This window comes from Cervus canadensis, chromosome 15, assembly GCF_019320065.1.
Source record: "Cervus canadensis isolate Bull #8, Minnesota chromosome 15, ASM1932006v1, whole genome shotgun sequence".
Classification (NCBI taxonomy): Eukaryota; Metazoa; Chordata; class Mammalia; order Artiodactyla; family Cervidae; genus Cervus; species Cervus canadensis.
Genome location: NC_057400.1, coordinates 13,054,703 through 13,073,062, shown reverse-complemented (window position 1 = coordinate 13,073,062; position 18,360 = coordinate 13,054,703). Strand labels below are relative to the sequence as shown.

The following is an 18,360-nucleotide window of genomic DNA, read 5'->3' as shown; positions in this document are numbered from 1 at the left end:
CTAGTACTGATTTCTTACCGAGCTGACAGGAGGCAAGAAGGGACACTCATGTGTCCAGAAATGTGCACTTTCACATTATTATTGTTCTCTCCTGCAAATTGTTGGAGAGCTAGGAGGTGTCTCAGCATCTTTCTTATTCAGATTTCCCAATTTGTTTTCATTATTTACCAGCCCAGAACCTCAGCTAGACTGAGGCACAATAGCAAAGGATGCAGAAAGGAAAAATTAATAATATTTTCTACATAGACTTCCTCATCTTGGGTAGATTTATGAATTTCCCTTCTGTTATGCAGAAGTTAGTATTTTTTAACAACGAGAGGAGAGAATCCTTAATTGTTTTTTTTATTGCCTCCAGAGCTCCAAAGACATCTTGTGCTGTGTTGTCATTTACATTTCACATTAAATGCAAAAGATGTTTGAAATGAGCAAATATTTGTTTTAATTTGATACATCTGTTAACTGAAGTGCTAAAAGGACCACTAAATCACTATGTTAAATTCAGCGATTTGTAAACAATTTATATTTTCATTTGTTCTGGGTTAAAAATGCCCCCAAAGCATACGTTTTATGAAACCCACAAAGTAAACTGCATTGTATCAATCTGATGGATGTAGACCATGGTTTCTTCCTTTTCATTCCATTAATTTATTTCCTAACTTGAGTTAATTAGTGAGGATCCTATTTGCAAAAGCTCTTTGAAATTCATTGGGAGAAGGGGACATTTGCAAGAACTGCTCTGCAAACCTACTGCAGAGGCAATGGGCTAAATACAAATGGGAAATTCCCCCAAGACATTACCACACATTGAGCACCTGATTGCCATTCAACAATCTATGCAGGGAACACAGTGGGTGATTAATACGTAGTTGTTACAAGAAACAGGGAGACAAGGAGAAGGAAAGAATGAGGGCAGCTGAGAGAACAGACTCATCCTCAGCAATCAGTAACTGGATGAGATGATCTCCAAGTTCCTATTTGTCTCTCCCTAAAAGTCTGGGACGTTCTGATTTCATGTCTGAATGGAAACAGAACTACAACTTGGAGACTGACTTTGACTTAGAACAATACCCACTAGGAGAAGAACAGACATCTACTGAGAGAAATTTCTTTAAAAATTAATAAAAAGAGATTGGTACAATAGAGAACAAAGAGAAATCAGTTATTTTTGTTCTTGGTCAAATGGAGTCTTACTTCCCAAATTAGCGTGGGAGGTAATGTCCTGTACTCAAAAAAAGAAAAAAAGGAAATTTCTTCACACTAAAGTAGGAATTACTGCTAACAGTTTAAGACATGCCTAAAGGTATATGGGGGAAGGAAGAACTAGTCTTTCAACAGATGTTCAAACAAATCCAATGTCTTGTTTCTTCCTGGAATATTTTGTGCAGAAACCAATGGGTAAGAGAGATTGAGTCTGGTTGGGTGCCCTGCCTAAGTCCCTGGACAAAGTCACCTGATACAGACGCCTTACTCCGGTTTCCAGAAAGGTTGCAACATCTTATCAAAGTCCTGCTTTATTTCATTTTCCCTTCCCCTTGAGCCTATGAAAAAGCCACAAGCAGTCACTTATTTCCCTGTCCTTGTAATAACAGAGAAACAAATCTTGACTCTTCATTGGATCAGTTTCTTTTACTTTAACATATGTATTCTATCACTTTTGCTGCAAGAATGTTGCCTTTAGCATGAAATATATAGGATGGACCATTCTCAAGGCTTTAATGTTTAAAGACATAATGTTTTCCCATTCATATGAAGAGTTGCAGAACAGAATAACATTCGTCTTATTGCAGGTTTATAGGAACATCATAATCTTATCAACCTTACCTGTACAAACAGCTGCAAAAACAAAGAATTATTAAACAGAGAAGCTTGCAACAACCAACCATACCCCTTCCCTTTTAACAAAGAAGCTTGAATGCCAACTCAGGTAAGATGTTTCTGTGGGACATAGTCCACCATCTGCTCAGTCTGCTGGCTTACCAAATTAAACTGCTATTCCTTGTCCCAACAACTTGTCTCTCAGTTTCTTGGCCTGTTATGTGGTGAGTGACAGGCAACTCGGAGGCACCCCGGAGAAACAAGGTTAAAATCTGGGAGCTGCACTTAAGTGCATTTGAACTAGGTTCTAAGTCTGAAATTCCTCCTCTATGAAATGGAAATATGTCAGAAGCACAGCTCCTGATGCAGAATCAGGCATCCCCAACCCGCAAACTCCTTCTCTCATTTTGCACAGACAATAAAGTCAGGCCCACTGTACAGACACACCGGAAGCCAGGGGTAGGGCTGGGCCAAAACCCAGTTCTTGTCATCCTTCTTCAAGTGCCTCCCAGCTTTCTTTCTTGTCTAACTTTCACCCTGGAACCTGTTTCTCAGGTTTCCCACACCAAAACAAACAGCACCATGATTTATTCCTCCTCGGATGCCACACTGCAGAAGGGACTGGGGAGGAAGGGAAACATTTGTTCCATCAACTCCCCCTTGACTCACACTCACAAGGACATCTTTTGCTCCTTTCTGCTAAAAAATATTTCGAAAGACCCTTTGCTGCGTACACTTTGCGTGTTTCTGGGAAAGCCTAGTCTCTCAAAGGGTGGCCACCAGGACTCTCCTCTGAGGTCTTGGGGGGCTACTGATCACGGGCCCCTTCCCTTCCTGGCACACAGAAGGATCTGACTCAAAATAATTGCATCACAACCAAAGTTTGGGAAACAAACCAAGTTCTCTGCATGGAAATTGGGTATTTTGGATAATCAGTCAAGTCGCAGGAAATCTGGGAAGCCAGATTTTCTGATTCAGACAAACAAGCCAGCCCACTCCTGCTATGTTTCTGTGCTCTGATAACAAACAGACCCACCACGACGAACACTCAAGCACTATCCAGAGAAGTGGGTGTCTGAGAGCTCCACTTCCTTAAGACTTGGGTAGGAAACCACTTTGGGGGAACAAAGTCGCAGGCTGGAGAGTGTATTCCTGACAGCCTTGTTTCTGCTAAGGAGGACAAAAATGGGAACACAGTGTAATTGCCTGAGAAGGGTTGCCCGGGGCAAAGATGGGCTAGATAAGGATGCTCCCTGCCAGCCCTGCAGAACTTGGTCCTCAGAGGACTTTCACCTGTCCCAAGTTACCTAGTTCGACCCTCACATTTCTCAGTATTATCATCGCCATTTTCCCTAAGCTGTCGGCCAGCTGTGACTTGGCCAGCAGTCACAGAGCTGCCATTGGGGAGCGTACCTAGACCTTCTGACTTCCGGTCAAGTGCTCTTCTGACCATTACCCCAGTCTCCAAAACAGAGAGAAGAAACATCCAGAGGCTTATATCCTTGCCTCTTCAACCTCAGTGAACTTAGGTTCACACTTATAAGGCAAGGCTTGGGTTAAGAGGACCACAGGGGCAGTGGTGGGGTGGGGGTGAGGTCTGCTCCCCGGAGGCCCTGCACCCCAGACTCACTCAGGAAGATGATGGTCTGCCTCCGGGCGCTCCTGCTCTCCTGGCTCTCCGACTTCCTCAGCTGCAGCTGCCGCCCTTGGGCAGTCAGGGTGCCCTGCTTACTCCTCCTCAGCACCTGCATCATGCTCCAGCACATGAAGGCCACGGAGGCCAGGACCACGAGGTAGACCACGAAGGCGCCGAAGATACTGGACTGGAACACGGTCCAGTGGCTGGACAGGTTGGTACAGATAGACATGTTGGAACTCTCCGGTTGCTCCTGGTGGCGTGTGCGGGAGCGGTTGCAAGTGAGTCCCCGGCGAGTGGGCACGTTCACCAAGGGGTACTCCACTCCCATGGCAAAAAGCAAAGGCAGCGCCACTAGGGCGGAGGTGACCCAGACGAAGCCAATCAGCAGTTTCACCTGGCAGGGCCCAGACATGGCCTTATACCTGAAGGGGTGGCAGATGGCGATGTAGCGCTCAAAGCTGAGGGTTAGCACGTGCAGCAGCGTGGCATAGCTGCAAGCCTCAAAGAGGAACGTGTGCACCTTGCAGGACACGGTGTAGCTGGGTGTGGTCAGGGGGTTCCAGATGATGCTGTAGAACTCCATGGGCATGCCGATGAGGAAGACCAGGATGTCGGAGCAAGCCAGGCTTACCATGTGATCTGTCACCTCCTTCTGCAGGTAGCCTTTCTTCTGTAGCACCTGGGTGACCCGAATGGTGACACTGTTCCCCAGGATGCCCACCACGAAGATAACCAGGTACACCAGGATGAGGGTGATTTTGATCCAGGTGGCCACCTCGAACTCGGGAACATGGCTGTGATCAATGACCTGGGAGCAGTCCCTGCTGGGGTGGCTAGGGGAACCCATGAGGAAGACAGCCAGCCAGGCAACCGGGTCCAAAGTCCTTCTCAACTTCCCTTCCTCCTCCCTGCGGAGCCCAAAGTTCACTGCTGCAACTCACCGCAGTGGGCGCAGGGCTTTCTCTCGAGCTCACCTGGAAAAGACAATTTGAGATTTCAGGTGCTTTTATGGAAACTTCCTGGGGCAGCCCAACCTAGGCGAAGCCGTAGGCGCTTAGGGGTGGGGCTTGGGGGGGTGGTGACTGGGCAAGGCGTGGTGAGCTCAGAGGAAGGAGGTTCCAAACTCGCCTCAGCCAGTCAGCCCATATCCCCCAGCTCGCCCGCCCTTCCCCTGCAGGACTCTGGCGCTTTGCTCCGCGTCTCTCCGGCTCCCCTCCAAGCCACCTGGCCTTTACTGGTCAAACCCACCCTCCGGGAGCGCGGTCTCCCGTGCTGAGAGGCTGGAGGCCGGGTGGTCAGCGATTAATCGTTAACTACCGCCGCCTGCGCTCCCGGCCCGCAGACCCAGCCCAGCTGGGGTTTGACTCAGCACCCAGGCACTGTCCCGAATCCAGATCTTGGCTCAGGAGCACTGGGCGACGCGTGGCCCCACCTTCCCCGCCGCCCACGCGGCAGCCACCGAGTTAGCGTTGCCTTCTGGGCGCACGCGCATCCCAGTCCCGGGAGGCGCAGCCCGGGGGGAAGCGCTCCTGGACTTGGAGTCCTGGGCTAAGGCTCGGAAAGACCGGCTGCCCCCTCCTGCCCTGGGGTCCCCTTCAAAGGTTGGGCCACCACCACCAGTTTAGGGGGTGGCGACGTCTGGACCCAGGCGCCCTCCAGTTGGCTGGGGCCCCCGGAGCTGCCAGCAAGCGTTCCCTCTTTGGTGCCCAGCCGTCGAGCTCTGGGTGTGCTTACAGTGAACGGTCAGGCTATGCCTGGCTGGAGCTGCTGCCCCAGGAAGTCTAATAAGATCGCCGTAGAAGCCCTGCCTTTCCCGCAAAGCCTCTCGGCGGCGTTTGCAAGGGGCCTGCCTCGCGTCCCTGCCTAGAGACCCTTGGAACGAGCGCCAGGCTCCTTCGTTTCAGTTTCACTCAGCTGCCCAGGCCCCTCCCCAGGCAGCGGCGGCGGGGGATCTCTAACTGCGGACGTGTAGATGCATAAGGATGGCGCCATCCACCCGGGCGCTTCTGGTAGGAAGCGCGTCCCCAGTCCTCCTCCGAGGGAGCTGCGACCGGGACATCTAGGGCAGCAGGAGGGGTAAACATGACTTTAAGGATTATGACATTTCTCTCTTCTCTGAGAGGAAAACCTCTAATGGACCCATCTTCCTCTTCTAATTCTAAAACCCGAAGGAACGCTGCTGCGCGCGGGGGTGGAGTGAGGAGGTGGAGGTGTGTGGTGTTGGGGGGAGGCTGTCCTATGCACTGTAGAATATTTAGCATCCCCAGGTCTCCTGCACCCCCATACCCAACCGTCACCCAACAAGGACAGCCAGGATGTCTCCAGATTTGCCAGTTGTCCTCTGAGGAAGCAGAACTGGCCCAGGTGGAGAGCCACTGCCTTGAAGGAAGAAAATAGATCCTCTTTATCTGTTCATCCTGAGGGCCTAGCACAGGCCTGTCCAAAGAGAATCCTTAAATTATCACAGATTTTATTTTCTTGGGCTCCAAAATCAGTCTGGACAGTGAATGCTGCCATGAAAGTTATGACCAACCTAGGCAGCATATTAAAAAGCAAAGACATCACTTTGCTGACACAGCTATGGTTTTTCCAGTTGTCATTTATGGATGTGAGAGTTGGACCATAAAGAAGGCTGAGCACAGAAGAACTGATGCTTCCAAACTGTGGTGCTGGAGAAGACTCTTGAGAGTCCTTTGGACAGCAAGGAAATCATACCAGTCAATCCTAAGGGAAATCAACCCTGAATACTCATTGGAAGGACTGATGCTGAAGCTGAAGCTCCAATACTTTGGCCACCTGATGCAAAGAGCCGCCTCAGTGGAAAAGACCCTGATGCTGGGAAAGATTGAGGGCAGGAGAAGAAGGCAACAGAGGATAAGATGGTTGGATGGCATCACCAATTCAATGGACATGAGTTTGAGCAAACTCCAGGAGATGGTGAAGGACAAGGAAGCCTAGTGTGATGCAGTCCATGGGTTTCGAAGAGTCAGACACGACTTAGTGACTGAACAACAATAAAATTATCATAACCACCACCCTATGATGTGACCATTTTAAAGATGAAGAAACAGGTGTCCAGAGGAATAGATGCTTCCCCCCAAGGCCATAAGAGAGTGAGTGAGGGAGTTGAAAATGAACCCAGATCTATCAAACCCTGAGTAGACCTACACTCCTAACAGGGAGGGAATTCTGGGAGCACAGAGTTTCTCAGAAACTGAGTTGGGAACAGTACATGTAGAGAAACAGGGACTTTATTTTCTGAACTCAAACCTGGGCAGGTGGGCTGAAAACCTCAGGAGTATTTGATTTTGACATTGTCTCAGAGAAAAGAAAAAAGTTGTATGGACATTGGATCTTTACAGTTAGCACCTTATGTGGCTAGAGTTCTGTTTGGTTTTGTTTCCCTTCTCTGTTATATTACAAGCTCTAAGACCATGAACTTTACCTTTTTCCTCTCTGACACCTCTCCACAAAGCCCTAAATAGTTTGTTTTGCTGACCCCCCTTCCCTCTATGATTTGTGCTATTTGACCTACTTGCTGGCCCAGAAACTCTTAACTCACTTCCTCATCGGTGAGCTGTGCTTGGTGAACATGACCTCCATGTCCTTATAGCTGTCCCACAAAGCTCACACGCTGAGCAAGAATGGACTCTTGGAGCTTCGGTAACTACAGATTAGAATCCTGAATGGACTCCTCTGCAAAAGGCCCTGGTTATTTGCTGTCCCAGAGTGACTGAGAAGAAGGTCTGGAAGAACCCCGCCCTCCAACCACTGGTAACACCAGCACAGCGTACAAACATGCCCACTTCTTTCTTCTCAAGAGGAAACAAGTCAGGAACCTCACAAGTATCCCTCAGTCCTGCCACTGATCGTGCCTTTGAAAAGTTCCTCTTGGTCATTCTTTGAGCTCCTGTTATGTGTCTGGCACTTTCCATGATTCGTTTCTTTCAATCCTCACGAGGCTACTAGGTAGACGTTATTACCCCATTTTACTGATGAGGAAATTGAAGATCGGGAAAATTAAGTGACCAACCATTAAAGATTGGAGGCAGGCTTCCAACCCACGTCTGCCTGGCACCACAGCCCTCTCTACTCTGGAAGGTTCCCTGTGCAGGACAAAACCATGTCAGGCTGAATAGTGGCATTCTGGGGAGAGGAGCTTTTTCTAAGTCACCAGACACTTCTCGCCCCAGCTCCAGCATGCCAGTCATCCTGCAGTGCATTTGATAATTCCAATTTGTTCTGCTCAGACAAGATTTCCATTATTGTTCAATTTCTTTCATCAATTTTTTCTTTCACAAAGTGTGAACAAGGATTACAAATGCATGGCCAAATGGTGAGAATCAAGCTAATTAAAATTCGTTCCTTACAGTAGAGATGGAAAATTGCATTTTGAACAAAGGTCCAGGAGAATTGAATTTCCATTTCACCTTTGCTTTTCCTAAGACCAATTAAAAACTGTATAATGTGCTCTCATTTGTTGATAAAAGACTGGTATAACACCTGGCCTGACTCTGTGTAATCTAGATTTCTTATTAGCATATTGTATAGAGGGGAAATAGAAGAAAAATAATGAAAAGAGAGAGGAAAGAATGCGTTAGGTACCCTTTGATATCAGCTCCACTCCAGGGTCTTTCTGGGTCTACACTAACTTATATTCACATTTTACACTTTCCAAGTAACCTTTGGGGTCACTTAGCTGAGTGGCTTTCACACTTTAAGCTCTAATTTTTATAATCTTACATTGGCAACCAAAGTTTAAAAAAATACACACACATATACATATATATTTTTGCAAATTTAAATTTATTATGTATACTCAAATTAACATTTACTCATATAAAATCAATCAATAACTTATACCCTAAAAAGTGAATAACACCTTGCTTACAAAGGTTCATGGGAAAATCATAGTGACTATACACTAAGCTATAAAGGGAACTTCAATAATTTTCAAAACTTATAAACAGTGTAGATAGCTTTATTAAGAATGCAGTACAACTAAAAAGTCATAACAGAACCAGAAAATTCTACCATCTCAAAAGAAAGCCAAAACCAAAATTGTAAAGTATCGAGAGAACAATGACCACAAAGAGATTTGCCTGTCAGAACCTGTAGAAAATAGCTATAGGAGTTCTCAGGGAAAAATTCATAGCCCTAACTAGTTATTCTAATAAACAGGAAAGCATAAAAATAAAAGGTTATTAAAATAATAAAATTAAGGAAAATAAGGAGTTAATAAAGGTCAAAGGAATTGTGGAAGAACCAAATAGTAGAACTAATAAATAATCCCCCCAAAAATTTTTTAAGTAGGACTAATCATCAAGAATGACGAGTATCAGTCTGGCAGCCTCCATCTCCCACTCCCATAGCACAGGTGTGACCCTCAGAGAGGAGAAAAGAGGTGAACCCTAGGACCACTAAAATGTGTTGCCAGAGGAAATTTGCAAACCATGGGGCAAGAAGGGACTCTACGCAGCGCATAGTGGAGGCAGAGGCCGCCAGACTTCACGGAGCACGGCACTGGAGGACGGAGGGACACAGACAGAGCTGCAGACACGGGTGCGGAGGTTCTCTTTAGTGCTTGGCCAGAGTACCGAGTGGACATGTGGAGGTGAAACTCCAGGAGCTGGGCAAAGTATGATTACTGAAGGAAGAACAAATGCTGGGGCTGTAAGCCAGACAATTCTTAAGGTCCCAAATTGCTGTGAGATGCTAAAGTTCCAAGCGAAGAGTGAAGAAACCTCACTGAACCAACCCTGGAGGGGCCAGACTTTAGTAGTAGAATTAACCACAGAGCCAAGGATACTCTAGACCTGCCTTAACAAAGATACTGACCTGAGCTATCAAACAGGGTAGCCACTAGTCACCTGTAGCTCATGACACTGGAAATATGTCTAGTCCAACCTGGGATCTGGGGATGTGTTGTAAGCATAAAATATATGCCACATTTCAAAGACTTTCTATGAAAAAAAGAATGTAAGTGTAATTATTTCTATATATTGACTTCATGTTGAAATGATATAATGGCTATAATGGGTTAAATAAGCTATATTGTTAAAACTAATTTCACTAATTCAAAAGGACACATGCATCCCAATGTTCATAGCAGCATTATTTGCAATTGCCAAGTTATAGAAGCAACCTGACTTGCTTCATCAACAGATCAACAGTTGTTCATCAACAAATGAACAGAGAAGGAAGATGTGAGATACACACGCACGCACACATACACACAGAGACAATGGAATGCTACGCAGCCATTAAAAAGACTAAAATTTTGCCATCTGGAGTAACATGGGTGGATTTGGCATCAGGCTAAGTGAAATAGGTCACACAGAGAAAGACAAATGCTACGTGATATCACATATATGTGGATTCTATAAAATACAACAAACTATTGAATACAACAAAAAAGAAACAGACTCACAGATATAAAAAAAAAAAAAATGAGTGGTTGCCAGTGGGGAGAAGGAGGAGGGGACAGGCAATATAGGGGTAGGGGATTAAGGGTGCAAACTATTAGACAGAAAAGGAGCTACAAGGATATACTGTGCTATATGGAGGATATAACTACTATTTTCTCATAACTATAAATGGAGGATAATCTTGAAAAATTGTGAAACACTATATTGTACACCTATAATTTATATATACTATACACATCAACTATACTTCAATTTAAAAAATAATAAAAGTAATTTCACTTTTTTTTTTTACTTTTTTGATGTGGCTATTAGAATATTTTTAATTTAATGTGGCTTACATTTGTGGTTCACATGATACCTATGAGTTGATATGCAAATATGGGCACAATAAAGGACAGAAATTGTATGGACCTAACAGAAGCAAAAGATATTCAGAAGAGGTGGCAAGAATACACAGAAGAACTGTACAAAGAAGATCTTCATGACCCAGATAACCACAATGGTGTGATCACTCACCTAGAGCCAGACATCCTGGGATGTGAAGTCAAGTGGGCCTTACGAAGCATCACTATGAACAAAGCTAGTGGAGGTGACGGAATTCCAGTTGAGTTTTTTCAAATCCTAAAACATAATGCTGTTAAAGTGCTGCACTCAACATGCCAGCAAATTTGGAAAACTCAGCAGTGGTCACAGGCTGGAAAAGGTCAGTTTTCATTCCAATCCCAAAGAAAGGCAATGCCAAAGAATGTTCAAACTACCGCACAATTGCACTCATCTCACAAGGTAGCAAAGTTAATGCTCAAAATTCTCCAAGCCAGGCTTCAACAGTACGTGAACTGTGAACTTCCAGATGTACAAGCTGGATTTAGAAAAGGCAGAGGAACCAGAGATCAAATTGCCAACATCAGTTGAGTCATCAAAAAAGCAAGAGAGTTCCAGAAAAACATCTACTTCTGCTTTATTGACTATGCCAAAGCCTTTGACTGTGTGGATCATAACAAACTGTGGAAAATTCTTCAAGAGATGGGAATACCAGACCACCTGACCTGCCTCCTGAGAAATCTGTATGCAGGTCAAGAAGCAACATTTATAACCAGACATGGAACAACAGACTGGTTCCAAATTGGGAGAGGAGTACATCATGGCTGTATGTTGTCACCCTGCTTATTTATCTTATATGCAGAGTACATCATGAGAAATGCTGGGCTGGATGAAGCACAAACTGGAATCAAGATTGCTGGGAGAAATATCAATAACCACAGATATGTAAATGATACCACCCTTATGGCAGAAAGTGAAGAACTAAAGAGCCTCTTGAAAGTGAAAGAGGAGAGTGAAAAAGCTGGCTTAAAGCTCAACATTCAGAAAACTAAGATCATGGCACCTGGTCCCATCACTTCATGGCAAACAGATGGGGAAACAATGGAAACAGTAAGAGACTTTATTTTGAGGGGCTCCAAAATCACTGCAGATGGTGACTGCAGCCATGAAATTAAAAGACGCTTGCTCCTTGGAAGAAAAGCTATGGCCAACCTAGACAGCATATTAAATAGCAGAGACATTACTTTGCTAACCAAGGTCTATCTAGTCAAAGCTATGGTTTTTCCAGTAGTCATGTATGGATGTGAGAGTTGGACTATAAAGAAAGCTGAGCACCGAAGAATTGATGCTTTTGAACTGTGGTGTTGGAAAAGGCTTGAGAGTCCTTTGGACTGTAAGGAGATTCAACCAGTCAGTCCTAAAGGAAATCAGTCATGAATATTCATTGGAAGGACTGATGCTGAAGCTGAAACTCCAATACTTTGGCCACCTGATGTGAAGAACTGACTCATTGGAAAAGATCCTGATGCTGGGAAAGATTGAAGGCAAGAGGAGAAGGGGACGACAGAGGATGAGATGGTTGGATGGCATCACTGACTCAATGGACATGGGTTTGAGTGGGCTCCAGGAGTTGGTGATGGACAGGGAGGCCTGGCATACTATAGTCCATGGGGTCGCAGAGAGTCAGACACAACTGAGCAACTGAACTGAACTGAACTGATGGGTTGGGAGACCCCCTAAAGAAGGAAATGGCAACCCACTCCAGTATTCTTGCCTGGGAAATCCCAAGGACAGAGGAGCCTGGCTGGCTACAGTCCATGGGGTCACAAAAGTCAGATACAACTTAGTGACTAAACCACCACCACCACCACAAGAATATTTTATATTTCATGTGGTTTTCATTTGTGGCTCACATGATACCTATGGAATTATGATACTATAAACAGAAACAGATAATGAAACAAAAGACAAAGTCCAAGAAAAAAAATCCAAATACTTATAGAAATTTCATTTATGATAACAGTAACATTTCAAATCAGTAGGGACAGATTGTTCAGGAACTGGTATTGGGACAATAGATTTTTAAAAATAGGATTTAAAAAATCTTTATCATGATATAAGTTTATGTAATATAAATTCCAGGTAGATCAAAGATTAAAATCTTTGGACTGTAATGATTAAGAAAATTATTAAAGGACAGAATAAAACACCAGAGAATTTTAAAATTTAAATTTTTATCTTATGACAAAAACGCTAGAAGCTATGAAGAAAAAGGTTGACAAACTTTAATAAAAGTAAAGCTCCACAAGAGAAGAAACACTGTAGCCAAATTTAAATGACAAATAACAAACCTACAGAAAATATATGCAGTTGATGTTACACAGTAATGAGTGATTTCCACAGTGACCCAAAGCATATAAAAATGTGCATGCATGCTGTCTCTCAGTTGCATCCAACTGTTTGTGACCCTACAGACTGCAGCGCGCCAGGCTGCTCTGTCCGGGAGATTTTCCAGGCAAGAACACTGGAGTGGGTTACCATTTCCTCCTCCAGGGGATCTTCCCAACCCAGGGATCAAACCTGTGTCTCCCGCACTGCAGGTGGATTCTTAACCACTGAGCCATCAGGGAAGCATAAAAACGTGCATTTTTCCCAAAGTTGATCCACAGAATCAAGGTAACCCCCTCAAATTTCAAACAATTTTTTTCTTTATAAAATCAGTAAGTTAATTCTAAAATTAAAAATTTTAAGAGCCCCAAATCAGCAAGATACTCTGTGATGAGAGGACTTGGCTATACCATATATGAAGAGTTATTATAAAGCCACACTTCACACTGGGATAGATGTAAAAATAAAAGATACAGAAGGGGTAGCATGGAAATAAATGCACACATGTCTGGACAGGGTTTTTGACAGAGGTGGCCCTGAGGGTCAGAGTAGAAGAGATGTTCTTTTCCATTGCTGTAGTAGATGACTGCCTCGACTTGTAGCACTTGCCAATACCCATGGTATAAAGCTCCCATAATGGCTGACTTCAAGCTACACCCACTTTAACAATCTACTCACAAAACTTCTGTGGTTTTAACCATCTACTCTGATGAGTTCCAAGACACCACTCTTCTCAGTAAATGCTACTTGGTACGGTCAAGTATCCATGTGGATAACATTCATCAAGCAAGAAGATGACCCAGTTTAAATATGAACCAAAGAAAAATCACAAGAGAAAAGTCCAGGTGGACAATAAACTTCTTCAATAGTTGGGGAAATGCAAACTAAAAACACAAACACAATTACACACCTACCAGATTGCCTAACATTTAAAGACAATGGATACCAACTGTCCCTGGAGCTGTGGAGGAATGGTGACTCTTGTAAACTGCAGATGATAGAGTAAGTGGGTACCATCACTTTGGAAAAGAGTTTGGCAGCATCAACTAAAGTTAGATATAACATATCTTGTGACCCAGGAATTCCTCTCCTAGGTATGTCCCTACAGCTCATGTCAACACAATGCATAAATAAGAATATACACAGCAACATTATCAGTAATTCAGCTCAGTTCAGTTCAGTCGCTCAGTCATGTCCGACTCTTTGCGACCCCATGAATCGTAGCACGCCAGACCTCCCTGTCCATCACCAACTCCCGGAGTTTACTCAAACTCATGCCCATTGAGTCGGTGATGCCATCCAGCCATCTCATCCTCTGTCATCCCCTTCTCCTCCTGCCCCCAATCCCTCCCAGCATCAGGGTCTTTTCCAATGAGTCAACTCTTCGCATCAGGTGGCCAAAGTATTGGAGTTTTAGCTTCAGCATCAGTCCTTCCAATGAACACCCAGGACTGATCTGCTTTAGGATGGACTGGCTGGATCTCCTTGCAGTCCAAGGGACTCTCAAGAGTCTTCTCCAACACCACAGTTCAAAAGCATCAATTCTTCGGTGCTCAGCTTTCTTTATAGACCAACTCTCACATCCATACATGACCACTGGAAAAACCATAGCCTTGACTAGACGGACCTTTGTTGGCAAAGTAATGTCTACTGCTTTTTAATATGCTAATCAGTAATTACCCCAACCTAAACAAACAAACAAACAAAAAATATCCATCTATAGGAAGATAAATAACAAAATGTAGCATATTTGTAGAAAGAACTACCATATAATCCTGAAAAGACATATACTGCCTCTATGAAAACAATGTGATTGACTCTTACAATCATAAGGATGGATGAAGGAAGCAAGACTCAAAAGAATAGATGAGTCAATTTATATATAACATTTAAATACAGATAAAACAATAATATTGGGGGGATATTTATACATTTTATATAGCCTCAGAGATATTAGAAGTTTAGTTCCAGACCACTGTAATAAAGCAAATAGCTCAATAAAATGAGTCACAGGAATTTCTTGGTTTCCCGGTACATATGAAAGTTACATTTATACTATACCATGGTCTATTACGTGTGCAGTAGCATTATGCCCAAAAAACAATGTACATACCTTAGTTAAAAAATATTCCTAAAAAAACTGCTAGTCATCTGAGCTTCAGTAAGTCATAATCTTTATGCCACAGTTAACATCAAAGATCAGTAATCACAGATCACCATAACAAATATAATGATGAAAAAGTTTGGAATTTAGTGAGAATTACCAAAATGTGACAAAGGCACAGTGAGCAAATGCTGTTGGGAAAATGGTACTGATAGGCATGCTCAATGCATGACTGCCACACACCTTCAGTTTGGAAAAAAAAAACAACATCTGTGAAGCACAATTAAGTGAAGTGTAATATAATGAGATATATGCATAGAAGGCAGCAGAGGATGAGATAAATAGCATCACTGACTCAACTGGCATGAATCTGAGCAAACTCTGGGGGCCAGTGAAGGACAGGGAAGTCTGGCATGCTGCAGTCCATGGGGTAGCAGACATGACACAGCGGCTGAACAACAATGAAATACGGGGATATATAGAATAAAATTGTTAATTTATTTATAAAGATAAGATGGAAGTCACCTCCTGTGGGTGGATGGAGGGGTGTGACCTGGAGAGGGCCCATGAGATGGAGGTGGGGTCTTCTGGGAGCTGACAATATTTGATTTATTTACCTGAGTAGTTGTTGTTCAGTCGCCCAGTTGTGTCTGACTCTTTGCAACCCCATGGAGTGGTGTGCTGCAGTCCCTCACCATCTCCCAAAGTTTGCCCAAGTTCATGTCCATTGCACTGGTGATGCCATCCATCCATCTCATCCTCTGATGTCCTCTTTTTCTGCCCTCAATCTTTCCCAGCATCAGGGTCTTTTCCAAAGAGTCAGCTCTTCGCATCAGGTAACCAAAATACTGGAGATTCAGCTTCAGCATCAGTGCTTCTAATGAGCATTCAGGGTTGATTTTCTTTAGGATGGACTGGTTTGATCTCCTTGATGTCCAAGTGACTGTCAGGAGCTGTCCCCAGCAACTCAGTTTGAAGGCATCAATGCTTTGGCACTCTGCCTTCTTTACGGTCCAGCTCTCACAACCGTATGTGACCACGGGGAAGACCATAGCCTTGACTATATGGACCTTTGTTGATAGAGTAATGTCTCTACTTTTCAACACACTGTCAAGGTTTGTCATAGCTTTCCTGCTAAGACTCAGTCATTTTCTGATCTGATTTCATGGTTGCAGTCACTACCCACTGAGTAGTTGTTACATGACAGTAATTACCTGATGTTTTGCTTTATGACTTTTAATGTTCAGTTATGTATGTCTTACAGACCTTGTGCATTTATATATCACAGTACTGTAAAACAAAACGTTTTAAAGAGGGAAAACACCCACATAAGCCACCTGGATTAGCTGAGCCAATCCTGCCGTTCACCCGGTGAGAGGACTGCAGCCAGATCACTCTCACGGTAACAACAGTGGTGTGACTTTGTTGCATGTGTGGTCAGTCGCTCAGTCATGTCTGACTCTTTGCTACCCCATGGACTAGAGCCCGCCAGGCTCCTCCATCCATGAAATTCTTCAGGCAAGAATACTGGAGTGGGATCTTCCTAACCAAGGGATTAAACCGGTGTCTCCTACATCTCCTGAATCAGCAAGCAGATTCTTTACCACTGCGCCACCTGGGAAGCCCCGACAACAGTGGTGACAGCTCCCATTATTAAATACCTATTGTGCCCAGACACCAGGCTTGTTCAGTGTTCAGAACAGCCCTGAAAGTTAAGAGTCATTATTCCTATTTACATATCTGTAAATCACACATCAAATGCCTCCTCTCCAGTCTACCCAGGGGCCCGTCCACATTCCTTGCAGTGCTCACTATCTAGATGAGCGTAGGATCAAGGACAAGTTGGATCCTGAAGAATCATTAACATGTACCCTGGAGACTTCCTTCCTTTTTCCTTCACCCCTGGAACACCATCTGGCAAACAGCCTGAGGACCCAGCACCCCTAGGTCCCAAGAACAAGGCTGGGGAGGCCTCATGGAAAATGGCATGCTTTGTGAAGACTCGGTGCATGGATCTGAGGGAATGCTGTGCCACCTCCATTCTTAGGCCTCGCCAAGAGGCCCCCAGTTTCGTGTAGGAAACAGGTATTCATCATGGGAGTTGTTGCCACTGTTGTTACCATAACAGTGATCTGGCTGCAGCCCTGTCATCCCACTGGGTGAACAGCAGAACTGACTCAGCTAATCCACAGGCTAAGTGGGTGTTCTCACTCTTTAAAATGTTTTGTTTTACAGTATTATGATATACAAATGCACAGAGTCCATAAGATATAAAAAACTGAATATTAAAAATCACAAAGCAAAGCATCATGTAGTTACTGTCATGTAACAACTAGAGAGGAGCCTGGCATGACGCAGCCCATGGGGGTCACCAAGAGTTGGACATGACTTAGGGACTAGCAACAACTACCACCTACGTAAAGAAATAGAATATTGTCAGCACCCAGAAAACCCTACCTCCATCCCGTGGGTCCTTTCTAGGTCACACACCTCCACCCACCCATAGGAGGTGACCTCCATCCTTTAAGACACTTCTTAGTGTTAGGTTCCCTTTCTTTCCCCTTGAGAAAAAGTGCTAAGAAAAGAAAAAGGTTCTCTTTGGTTTGGGTAAACCACTGAGTTATGGTTTTAGTTTGGCTCTCATCTTTTTTTCCTCCGTTTAACTTGGATATGTTGTGCTCACTGAACTAATAGACTCCTCATTTGTAGGGGAGTCTCTCTGCTACCTATTAAGCTCTCCATCCAAGAAAGACAGACAGCCCATGAAAGTAGAGTGGCCATTCAGTCTAGGGCACCCCGAGGGAGACAAGAAAAAAACACTCACCCCAGCACCTCCCCACCCTATGTCTCTGTGAAGTTGCTGCAAGCCAGTGGGCAGAAAATACCTACTACCTGGGCTGCTCCCCCACTGCATGACTTCCACGTTGCTTGCTCGGAGCACAGGAAAACAGCAGGGCCTTGGCTTTCTGTGCTTCTACCATATCCAACCCGGGGTGGGAGGTAGGAGGAAGGTTCAAGAGAAAGGGGACGTATGTATACTTATGGCTGATTCATGTTGATATATGGCAGAAACTAATATAATATTGTAAAGCAATTATCCTCCAATTAAAAATAAATAACTTTATTAAAACAAAACAGTACCCCTGAGCCTTGATCTCCTGATCATAAAATTTTCCAAGCAAAGAACAAACTATCTTTTCTTGCCCGGCACTGCTGTCCCAGCCCACTTAGGAAGAAACCACACATAGCCCCAGCCCCAGTGACTGTTCAAGGATATGGTGTTTCTTTAGGCTTGATGGAAATTTCAGTGGCATCTTATAAAGCACTCTATAGTCCACCACCTCTTACTATTATTAGTGAATTTGCATGAAAAGTGTCTGGCATATGATCCATAACCATATATGTATTAGCTCTTGTGAAAGAGATGGTATGATTCAGTGGGTCCAAGCACAGACTCTGCAGCCAAACTGCTTGGATTGGAATCTACAGCCCTCCAGTTGTGCAACCTTGGGCACTGTTCTTCTCTCTCTGGGCCCCCAGCTCCTCATCTTTCAATTTCAGCTTAAATAACAGAACCCACCTCAAAATGTTGGCAGAACCAAGTGGCACAGTACAAGTAAAACACATAGAACAATGCCAGGCACAAGGAAAGTGCTAGATCGGGG

General features: G+C 44.3%; 1 protein-coding gene across 4 annotated transcripts in view; it reads right to left on the bottom strand.

The window, feature by feature from the left end:
• The window catches only part of GPR39 (G protein-coupled receptor 39), a 376,333-nt gene that overhangs the window by 243,102 nt on the left and 114,871 nt on the right, over window positions 1-18,360 (bottom strand). Inside the window, exons 1-2 of one of the 4 annotated variants that reach the window (XM_043487526.1) lie at window positions 4,887-5,082; window positions 3,446-4,428 (exon numbers count right to left, since the gene is read on the bottom strand). In XM_043487526.1, the coding sequence (XP_043343461.1) occupies window positions 3,446-4,301 (856 nt within the window). In that variant the 5' untranslated portion in view covers window positions 4,302-4,428; window positions 4,887-5,082. Of the gene's footprint in view, window positions 1-3,445; window positions 4,429-4,702; window positions 5,083-18,360 lie in introns of those variants that run through there. The other 3 variants (XM_043487525.1, XM_043487523.1, XM_043487524.1) reach the window with 3 other exon arrangements.